This window comes from Quercus suber, unplaced genomic scaffold (assembly GCF_002906115.3).
Source record: "Quercus suber isolate HL8 unplaced genomic scaffold, Cork oak 2.0 scaffold_22, whole genome shotgun sequence".
NCBI lineage: Eukaryota > Viridiplantae > Streptophyta > Magnoliopsida > Fagales > Fagaceae > Quercus > Quercus suber.
Genome location: NW_027069487.1, coordinates 1239167 through 1251329, shown reverse-complemented (window position 1 = coordinate 1251329; position 12163 = coordinate 1239167). Strand labels below are relative to the sequence as shown.

Here is a 12163-nt window from a genome sequence, read left to right as displayed (position 1 = left end):
AAGGCAATGGAATTTGGCAAGAAATCCGAACATAAGTAGGATTTATGTGTTTTAAATCCATTGAGATTTCCGAACGTGGAGAGGTACTGCTTTTGCCGCCTAGTTCTTAGTTGGGCGGTGACTTAGGCCATAAATAGAGAAAAGGAACATTATGTACGTTTAATTGGCCCATGATGGTCAAGACCAGCCCTCCTAGAGACCCATATATACTGGGTTTAGGCCTATGATGATTTGTTTGTTTGTAAAGTATATGGTCCAATGCTAAATTGGGTTGTCAGCATTTATTTATTTTAATTGTTATTGTTATTTATTTTATATTTTTCATGAAAGGGATGCATATTTTTTCAATAATTCATTAGTTTTTTTTTTCTTCAATAATTCGATAGTTAAGGGATAGTTCAGGGAAGAGAGATTTGAAAGTTGGATATTTTGGTTGGAAATACAGAAAGTGTCGATTGAGTTATAAAGTTTTTTTTTTTTTTTTTTTTGGTGAAATAGGATATGTATTTAATAGATAGAAGATATTATAAATATAGAGTGTGTTACAACAAGATAAAAACAGAACCTTTTTTTTTAATCGCTCCAACAGGGGATAGGGAAAATTTACTTAGATTGCTTTTGTTTCTATGTGAAAAATGTTCCAACTGTAAATATTTTCAGCTGAAAATTCTTTCAAGAAGCAACTTATTTTCTAGTGCTTGATTTCATTTCTGAAAATGCTCCAAAAGACATCTTTAGGCATTTGGCTCGTATGGAAAACAATTTGTTTCCTTAAATAATATCACAATACAAAAATCAACAACAACAACATTTAATTCGGTATAATCTCAAAATATCTTAACCAATCTAAAAATATTACAATCAAATACTATAGAAGTTCCATATCTAGAGATTATTTTTTTTGAAAAATTGGAAAACAAAGATAATGATGAAATTCCAAATTACCCGAGGGAAGTTATGTCTGAAACCTTGAGTCGTTCCTCATGCTCTTTAAAGGTTCATAAATATGTTCCAACAGCGGTCCACAAGGTAGCCTTGAATTCATCTAGAAACAAACAATTTGTCCATCTCTTATGTGTCAAATGAGTCGATTCATGGGATTCAAAAGATAGTATAGTGGTAAATGGTATATTTGTGGTGTCTCATTTCTCATGTATGTGAATCAAGGGATTTAAGGGATAGTAATAATTGATAATTGTATCTTTTGTAGTGTCTCATGTATGTGGTTTGAACCCCACCTCCTCCTCTACTATTTGTCTGTATAAAACAAAAAATGTTTGGTTTACCTCTGATATTTTTTTTTTACTGGACATCCATTTTATTTTAAAATACAATGACAATGTGGTAGTGAGTTTTAATCTTCACATTTTATTTAGTTAGTTAGTGGGTGATGTGGTATCTTCTCATTAAAACAAAAATAGATTTTTTTTAAAATCATTAAAACAAAAATAGATTTTTTTTAAAAAGTATTAGAAGCAAGTCAAATCTAAAAAAGTCCATTAATCATTTACTTTTGAGAAGGCTTAAATACATTAGTACTTCAAAATTTTGAAAGGAAAGTAATTTAAACCATTTTGAAAATTTATATATATATATATATATATATATATATTTCAAAATAAATTCGTTTTAATAAAGATATACTACGTAAGATATATTCTATCCAGTGATTTCTTTCCTTATACTTATAGCATTTTTCTTTATTCAAAAAGCTGAAATTCCCAAAAAAAATATAAAAATTAGATAGACAGTGATGTGAAAGTACATGAAAAAAGCCGGTGGATTTCCAAAAACATCTTTGTGGTGAACAAGCTACAAAGAACAAATTGAATTTGACTTCATTTTATAGGGCTAACGATCTCTAATAAAAAACTTGAATCGGTCTATACCTCTAGATACTCATTAGTCATCGGTTCACTAGTCTGACCATTTGGGCCAATATAACTATATAAGTTTAATAACTATACTTTAATATGTATTCTTCTCCAAAAAAAATTTAATATGTATTTTGAGATAAAGAAGCCAAGTTTACACTTTACATGTGCTTAAGTAACACATAGGCCCATGAGAAATTATTATGTGCACTTGGTATAATGTCTTATTTTCACATAAGAGTGGGTCTTATGGGCAAGACACACATGTGACTATATAAGGCTCTCATTTGTTTGAGAGAGAGATGTAATATACCATGTGTAATAAATAATAGGCTTTTGTTAACGGATATTCTTGTGCACATGTTTAGGAGGCTTATAAAAGGTTACACCTACACCATGAGAATTGGTCAAAGCCCAAGGAAATTTGTTTTGTTTTGTTTTTCCTTTCCGTTCCCTTGAAGGGCTAAAATTGGAGAAATTATAGAGTCTTTTGATAGACAAGTGATATGGTCTACCATTCCACTAAAAAACTTCCACTTGTTTAAAATTGCTGAGTTAGTAATTAATTTCTGTTTTAAAAATTTTTCTAACTAACAATTTTAAACAGGTGGAAGTTTTTTAGTGAAATAATAGACCACATCACTTGTCCATCATGTGAATCTTATAATTTCTCCTAAAATTGCTTCCTCAACAATGCTTTATTCCCAAAGTGTCATCTTTACTGCTTATAAAAAAATCTGTCATCTTTACCCTTCATTTTGAAAATTGACAACAAACTAATGAGACAATTAACAACTGTACTGGAATTCATGCTTTGTCATATGTTCCCCAGCTGTAGCAATGAGAAGCAGAAACATGGGGTACTAAGAAATATTTTTAGTAAAAGAACAAGGATGATAAAATGAATGTTTAGATTGAATACAATTATAAGGAATAACATGATGTAAAAACTAATTAATGACCAAACCATCATTTTTTAAAATTTTCATTCCAAACCATCTCAGGTATGTTTAAACAAAAATAGGAATTTACTCAATCAAAGCTAAACAAAAGCTTCACACTAGGCTAATTCTATTGTTCAAAAATTAAGCAGACACTACCACAGCTTCTGAAGCCGACCAACAGGCAACAGGATAAGAACAAAGGAGCCTAAACTGAATTAGACTAAAAATAAAAAAATAAAAAGAATGGAGTAGGCAATTCATCATTCTCCATTTGCCCTAAACTGTAATACCTCAAGATACACAAGCTATATCATAGGGAAAAAAAGAAGAAGACAAACTATCTAAAAAGTTTCAATGTTTCAAGCTTTCACACCCGAGATATTAGACACCTAGCAAAGAATTCTATTATAACATAGATGAATTGCAAAAAGAAAACTAGTAGAGAGAGGATTAATTGATCGAAGCCCGCTTGAGAATGCTAAAACTGAATCTTGAATTGCTTTGATCCCAATAAAGTCCAATCTCATCACCTTTCTTCAGACCCCTCCTCCACACAAAATCCGTAGTCCATTTTTCATTGAGGACATAACACCCATTGCTTGGCCACTGTTTGAAGGTCAAATGATGTTCAGACTTGGTATCACAATCCCAAACAGCAACTCGTACCCCATTCTTGATGCCTTCAATGCGCCTCGCATCCCATTGTGGCAAAATATGCCCCTTCACCAGATCTGCTGCTAACAAGAGCCTAGCCAAATGACCTATATCACTTAACTGAATCCTCTTCTTGATAACCCAAGGGTCAAGGCCAAGCTTCAACTCCAATGACACCCCATTAGGGCCTTTTCCTTTTTCAACTTTATGGCTATTAAGTCTCATTCTTTTGATTCCACAAGCTGTAGATGACAGAGAGAAATTGGCCAAGTTTTCACTTGCTTTCCTCTTATTAGTTATGCAAGAACCATAACCCAACTTCAATTCTGTTGAAACCTCTGCATATTCATGATGGGTTTTGCTTACAAACACGTTTCCTTGACTGAGTTGGAGTTGATCATTCTCAGGAATGGGTATAAAATTATACAAGATAGGTTCTTTTCCTGTACTTTCAGAAGCAGAGGAAGTAATAACCTCGTCAGTTTTGAAATTTTCTTTCTTGGCCTCAAATATTTCCAATGCAAGTTCTCTGTTTTGGCTATCTTTTCCTTCTTGGGTTTTCTTGGTTTGTGGCACACTCCTAGGCTTCGGGGCTTCAGTGATTGAAGTGCAGGGCCTTAGGCTTAGAGTTAGAAGACCCTTCATTATGTTGAGAAATAAAGAAAGAAAGAAAGAGTTACGGAGGGTTTGTGTTTCTTGCAATGAAGAGCAATGAATGGCAATGGCAGAAAGAAAGGTTAACAGAAGAGGGTTTGTGTTTCTTGGAATGAAAGGAGGTAATATATGTAAGGTAATGGCACTTATATTATATATCAGTTTGAGCCTTTTGGGGCAAGAAATCTAAAACCATGTAGGATTTAGGTTTCAAATCCGATTGGAATTTCCGATTGCTGTAAGGAGTAATATCAAAAATCCTTTGAATTTTTGCCGCCTATGTTGTACCAGTGACAGTGGGGTGTTTTTATGTTGTGGTCGAATATATAAAGGCTGGTTTTATTTTATTATTTATTTTTGTTTTTCCCTTTTCACTTGCACAACAAATAGATGAAAAGGGACATCCTGATAAAAAAAAAAAAAGAAAAAGAAAAAGAAAAAGAAAAGAAAGACGAAAAGGGACATCACATATGGTTAAGAACCCATAAATATGGAGTTGAGGTGTTGAATATACATATATTAAGGATAAAGGAGGATAACACAAATAGAAGTAAAATAAAAATAATTTTAAGGAAGGTCAAAATACATTATTGCTAAGTTAGTGTTTTTAGTTTCTTAAGTTTTAAGTGAGTCTCTTCTCAAAAAAAAAAAAAAAAAAAAAAAAATTTTTTAGTTTCTTAAGTTTTAAGTGAGTCTCTTCTCAAAAAAAAAAAAAAAAAAAAAAAAGTTTCAAATGAGTACTATTAATCCTTGAAATTTAAAAAATGAACCCTATCTCTCTGTTAATTGTTGTGTGGCAACATTTTATTATTAAGAAATTACAATTTATTTTTACTTTTGAGAAAACCTATGACATATTAAGATTTTTGAAGCCCCAATAGTTGATCCATTTCATAACGAATCTTCTCCAAATCAAATGCCAAAATCCCTAATATGAAAATCAAGAAAGATATAGACCACAATAAAAATGAAGGTTGAGGATGTGGATTTTTTCCGCGTATGCAAGTGTGTATAGTGTTACACACTTGGCGGGAAATAAAGGAAAGTGCTATAATTTTATTTCTTTTATGCACGATACAACTAAAAATAATCATAATTATATACTCAAATTATACTTTTTTTTTAGAAGATGTTCAAATTATACATATTATCAGTTTACATTTTTTTTTTTGAAACCATACATTTCTAAAATGTGTAATGGTTTCTCATATAATATATATATATATATAATTTAGAATTTAATTTGTTTTAGATTTTTTTGGTTTTTGCACCCAATAATTCACTTGCCACAAATATTAAAAACTTAGATGGACATGGAGCGAAAAATTGAACTCTAATTGAAATCCAATTTAAAATTTAATTGGATTTGGAATCTTTGATTTTTACACTCAATAATTCACTTGGCACAAAATTAAAAATTAAATAAGACACATGGCGCAAAATTGAGAATTTAATTAAAATCTAATTGGATTTTCTCTGAGCTTTGCTTATTAATATATATATATATAGATTTATTATTATTTTTAAATATTAATTTTAGTTAAGTTTTTAATTAATTTTCTGATATTACAATTTAGAATATGAAACTTGGAACTATTATTTTTGCATATGAAATCATGCTTGTTATTAAAAAATTAATTATAATTATAATTCATTTGTTTATATTTTATTATTTTTAAATATGTTGTCGGCGAAATTGTGCTTGAAACTATCTAAAAATTTGAAGTTCTTTGTTTGAACATTGTTACTTGACTATTCATTCTATTTGTTTATATTATAGGTAATTTCTAAATTAATAATAATAATAAGGCGAAAAGCACATTTTCGTCTTTACATTTTCACGCGATTCTCACTTTGGTCCTTAACTTTTTTTTTTTTACCGCTTTTAGTCCCTATCTTGGAAAATGCCTCTCGTTTTAGTCCTTGTCGTTACATCAGAGATGGAAAATGCTGACGTGGCAAACGGATGGCACTGTTGGCTGATGTGGCCATTAAAATAATAATAAAAAATGTTATTTGGTATTAAAAAAAAATTAAATTATTAATTTTAACTAAGTAAAAAAATTAGAAACAGAAATAAAAACAAAAAATTACATCAATTGAGATCTAAGTGTGATTGTTTATTCATGTTCAACATGAATAAACAAGAACTTATACCCAGATTACAAGAACACAGCCCCATATCACAAGAACGAAGAACATAGTACTCAAAGATTTTCTTTTCCAACATTTCTCATAACACAAATTCAACTAAATACATAGAATTTCATCCCAAACATATCTCCAAAACTAGTAAATCAAAACCCAACCAAATAAACAACAAAACATCTAAATCATCCAACATCAAAAACAAAACAAAACCTAAACATCAAACCAAAATCCATAAATTCCAGACCACAAATCCTCAACAAACCCCAGAGAAAACCCAATCATCAACACCGATTCGTGCAGTGCTAGAGCCTCCGCCAGGCCGCGCGGTTCCTCCGTCAAGCTAGCAGCTGCCGTGTGATGTGTGGGCCGTTGATGGTGGTTCAGGAGACCGCGGCGAAGTAGCTCGAGGAGCGCCAGAGCGATTGGGCCTACTCGAAGCCCGTGGTGATCCTTGAATCTTGCCTTTGAGCTTTAAAAAAAAAAAATTGGTGGGGTTGTTTGGTGGCTGAGAAAATGGGGGAAAATTTTCCCAAACCACAATTTCCGGCCACCCAAACATAGATCCGGCCCTGTGGGTTTTTTGTTTGAACATTGTTACTTGACTATTCATTCTATTTGTTTATATTATAGGTAATTTCTAAATTAATAATAATAATAAGGCGAAAAGCACATTTTCGTCTTTACATTTTCACGCGATTCTCACTTTGGTCCTTAACTTTTTTTTTTTTACCGCTTTTAGTCCCTATCTTGGAAAATGCCTCTCGTTTTAGTCCTTGTCGTTACATCAGAGATGGAAAATGCTGACGTGGCAAACGGATGGCACTGTTGGCTGATGTGGCCATTAAAATAATAATAAAAAATGTTATTTGGTATTAAAAAAAAATTAAATTATTAATTTTAACTAAGTAAAAAAATTAGAAACAGAAATAAAAACAAAAAATTACATCAATTGAGATCTAAGTGTGATTGTTTATTCATGTTCAACATGAATAAACAAGAACTTATACCCAGATTACAAGAACACAGCCCCATATCACAAGAACGAAGAACATAGTACTCAAAGATTTTCTTTTCCAACATTTCTCATAACACAAATTCAACTAAATACATAGAATTTCATCCCAAACATATCTCCAAAACTAGTAAATCAAAACCCAACCAAATAAACAACAAAACATCTAAATCATCCAACATCAAAAACAAAACAAAACCTAAACATCAAACCAAAATCCATAAATTCCAGACCACAAATCCTCAACAAACCCCAGAGAAAACCCAATCATCAACACCGATTCGTGCAGTGCTAGAGCCTCCGCCAGGCCGCGCGGTTCCTCCGTCAAGCTAGCAGCTGCCGTGTGATGTGTGGGCCGTTGATGGTGGTTCAGGAGACCGCGGCGAAGTAGCTCGAGGAGCGCCAGAGCGATTGGGCCTACTCGAAGCCCGTGGTGATCCTTGAATCTTGCCTTTGAGCTTTAAAAAAAAAAAATTGGTGGGGTTGTTTGGTGGCTGAGAAAATGGGGGAAAATTTTCCCAAACCACAATTTCCGGCCACCCAAACATAGATCCGGCCCTGTGGGTTTGTCACTTGTGGAACCCAAGAGTTGAGAGGATGAGAGAGTGGGAGGAACTCTTGAGATTCAGAGTCTGGCTGGGTTGGTGTTTGGGTTGGCCGGATCTGTGATCTTATATTTAATTTTGTGTTTGGGTTGTGTTGGGCTGGGTTTGTGACCTGTGATTTGTGATCTTATATTTAATTTTGTGATCTTATTTTTTGAGTTATTTGTGATTTTTGGTTTTCAATTTTGAGATCTTAAGTCTGAGTTGGTGTTCTTAGTGTTCTTCTTCAAGATACTTTTTTATCTTAATTCATATAAATTTTGATTTTGATTTTTGTTTTGATTTTTTTTACTTAATTAAAATTAATAATTTAATTTTTAAATTTTTTTAATACCAAATAAATTTTTTTTTATTATTTTAATGGCCACGTCAGTCAACAGTGTCATCCGTTTGCCACGTCAGCATTTTCCGTCTCTGATGTAACGGCAGGGACTAAAACTAGAGGCATTTTCCAGGATAGGGACTAAAAGCGGTGAAAAAAAAAGTTAGGGACCAAAGTGGGAATCGCGTGAAAATTTAGGGATGAAAATGTGCTTTTCGTCTAATAATAATAATAACTAGTCGCTAACCTGTGCAATGCACGGGATAGTTTTTCAAAAATTATATATATTTACTCTAAGCATGCTACAAAAGTATAATTACATTTGAAATATAATCAAGCATTAAAGGAAAATTAAACAATTGTATACAATTACTGCAAAATATATAGATAAAAAAAAAAAAACTGTAATAAATGAATGCTTCCTCCATACAAATCATGATAGGCAAATATATCATTTTTTATTTAATAAATATATTTCTTATACTCTATAATCTAGAATATTAGATGATACTCATATTCTACATGAGCACAAAGAAGTTAAAATAGAAGAGATATGTGGATGAACATTATGATTGTTTGTACAGGGTTCATACATAATTTAACATGAAAACCATATTGTAAGAGGTCAATCATAAAAGTTTTAAGTATACAATGACAATTACTATATTTAAACCCTACACATATGCAAATAATAATCTATAACATGCCAACATTACTAGGGGTGTTCGCGGTGCGGTGCGGTGCGGTTTTGGACAATTTCTAGCACCGCACTTTGCGGTGTGGTTTAGCTAAAACCATAATTGCATCGCACCTTGTTTTTGCGGTCACATGTGCGGTGCGGTGCGATGTGGTGCGGTTTAGAGTTTAGCCAAACCATAACCACACCATGTCTCATTTTTGTGGTCACATGTGCGATACTATGTATAAGATGCGGTTTGAAGTTAGTATATTTTTCAAATTTTGGGCTTTTCCTACTCAGTCTAAAACTAATTTTTCTCTTTTTTTGGGCCAAGTTTTAATTATTGAGCTAGTTTTTTTTTAATTTTTTTTTTAATTTTTGGTTGACTTTTCTAGTCAACACTTGTTATAGTTATTAAACTTTTTTTTTTTTTTTTAAAACAAGGGTTATTAAAATATTAATAATATATTTAATATTAAAAATAAATAAATATATTAATATATAGAGAGAGTGCGGTGTGGTGCAGTGCACTATTACTTGTGGTGCGGTGCGGTTATGCCATTTTGCGGGCGGTTTTGGCGGTTTGTGCAGTTTATGCGGTTTGGTGAATACTCCTAAACATTACTGGTTAGCAAATAATTTTAGATCTAAAATTGTTTATTTTGTATATGTTTATACATTTTCTCACTTTAAATATAGATTTGCAACACATGCAAAATTCTAAAATTGAAAATCCATCATCAAATTGAAATTTAAATTGCCCATGAATCATATAATTCATACCTTGAATGTTTAATCATGAACATGACTTTCCACCCTCCTTGTATTCTGTCTTATCGACGAAGATGATTCACTCCTCCAAGTCTTTCTTTATCAACTGGCCTGAACAAAAATAAAATAAAAATTCATATATATATAACCATCAAAAAATAAAAATTACATACTTATAGTTTTACACACAGCAACCTTGAAGATTCAAGACAAAGTGATCACATTAACAAAGCCTTACCAATTGGAGCGAATGCTTCGAATACTAAAAAAGAATAGTACTCTTGGTTCCTGAAATATATATGTATTAACCACCAACATCTCATTATATAAATAAAAATTATATAATCAGTTATTTCAGCATTAGAGTAAGGCAACGTAATTGGCTCAAACAACCAAATTGGAGTTGTAGTATCGACTCAAGCAACCATGTAGAGTAAGGCAACGTGATTGGCTCTTTGTTCCTAACTACGATCTTCTCCTCCTCCTTAAGTTGACAACGTAATGCTTGAAACATTATAGAAGACAAGTATTGGTTAGGAATCACATATAGTTTACGCTTTTCACCCACATGCATGGCCGTGAGGTTTTTCTTGCTCTTCATTCGTAGATTTGCAATGAGTCGTTGAACTTGTTCTATAACTTTCGTCATCCCCAAACCCTAGTACCACACTCAGCGCAAAGAAAATTTATATAATTTTGTTTAAAACCGGTTTTTTAGTAAAATCAGAATTTTATTTTATTTTATTTTATTTAAGTAATACTGATGTGGAAAATTGTGGAGAGGTCAAAGGTTTCGGTTTTATATATACTAGTGTTTAACCCGCGCAATGCGCGGAATCATTTTATGAATTAGAAAACAATCAACTTAATATATTATACTTAATGCGATGATAAAATAGGGAAGGGGATTGATGGTTAGTTGTTCAGATAATGATGTTAATATGTAGGTGTTCTTCTAAAAGACAGACATAACTTAACATCAACACATGTGATGGTTAGTTGTTCATTTTCGTGGTTTTTCTTTTCTTTTTTTGCGCATTCTTTCCTAGAAGATTCATAGGTTTTAAAGTGTATTTTTGGGTTTTTCAAAAAAAAAAAAAACTATTTTTAGTAAAATAAAAAATAATTATAATAATGACCATGGGAGATTCATCAACTTTGGGCTTGATCAATTTATCCCGATGGGCCAATTATAAATTCATATTTCTATCTCTCATAATCATTTTTTCTCTTCTTGGAGGAATATGAAACTTAATCTTAAAATGAAATTTTAGACTCTAATTCTTATAGGGCTCCCAAGTTGGAACCCTTCTATATTTTTCTCTATAAAATTGAATTACAATAGCCTTTAAGATTATGTATTTGAAAGTTTGGGGAAACTGATAAGTAGGTTTGGTTTGTTTATGATTTCTTTCTTGGTGGCTTTGTGCATTAAGATTAGAGTTTGAACCTGTGTGAGAAACTACAAAGTTGAAGTGCAAGATCATATTCTCTCTACCAGTACCCACATTTACCATTCTACACCATCCAACTGATTGCTTGCACATGTTAAAAACATGGTGAAAATAGCACTAAGTTGAAAATTCCATATGATCATTGACAGACAGATCTTAAAATGGTCTTTAACCATGATTAGATGTCCATATTTTATTGGTGCAGTAGAATTTTGAGAAATTTTTAAGCATTATTTCATAATGACTAATAAAGTATCTATATATAAATCACTTTCTCAATAAAAAGAAGTATTTGTAAATCAATCAAATCTTTGATACCCCTTTGCAACTTCAGCTTCGTGGTCATGCCACATTGGCTGCTGCACACACAATGTACATTACACTTTCAGATTTCAAATTCTACAATTTCAATTACTCTTCAAAAATAGCAGAACAGGTAGGATCGAAAACAGGAACTGAAAATTAAAATGAATTCTGTAGTTGCTATTTTGCCTTCTAATCTGAGCGTGCTAGCTGCTACTTCATTTCAAATAGTGATAACGCTTTCTCTTTCTTAGCGCTCCATCCCCCCTTGAATAGTAAGCGGTAAGTCATTGGTTGAAATCCAATAATAGGTAAAACCGGCTGAAACCCCTATTTTTGCTAGCATGACAGCAAGTACAGAAACTAATGTTTAATACCTTGGAGTTCAGAAACGGCACACATCAAACTTATTTTCAATCAGTATTCCTGAAAATTTTGAAGCTGGAAAGAGAACTAACAGAAGTATATGAGCTTGTATAAAAATCATTAGTAATAAGTAGGACAAAGCAAGAGAGATGAAGTCAAACCAAATCAACCACTTGTTCGACAGGTAAACCTTTTTCTAGTATTACATTAATACATATTAATGTCTTGAACATATTATGAGCGAAACTGTCAACCAAATCAATCATTCACATGGTAGGTAAACCCTTTTCTAGTATTTCATCAATACATATTAACTTGTTGAACATCTTCAAAAGAGCACAACAGTATAGTAAAATTTACAAATAGTTATATAT

At 31.9% G+C, this 12163-nt stretch overlaps 1 protein-coding gene and 1 long non-coding RNA gene across 2 annotated transcripts; both read right to left on the bottom strand.

Annotated features, from left to right (window-relative positions):
* Nucleotides 1–2948: 2948 nt before the first annotated feature.
* Nucleotides 2949–4229, bottom strand: LOC136063970 (putative B3 domain-containing protein At1g78640). Its single transcript, XM_065765037.1, has one exon. It carries the CDS (start codon nt 4115–4117, stop codon nt 3269–3271), a length of 849 nt encoding a protein of 282 aa, XP_065621109.1. The 5' UTR covers nt 4118–4229; the 3' UTR covers nt 2949–3268.
* Nucleotides 4230–11411: 7182 nt separating this feature from the next.
* LOC136063778 (uncharacterized) lies at nt 11412–12157 on the bottom strand. The gene is made up of 2 exons (XR_010625432.1): nt 11801–12157; nt 11412–11690 (listed from the first exon to the last, which is right to left on the bottom strand). It is a non-coding gene; the product is annotated as an uncharacterized LOC136063778 (long non-coding RNA).
* Between the last annotated feature and the right edge of the window lie 6 nt (nt 12158–12163).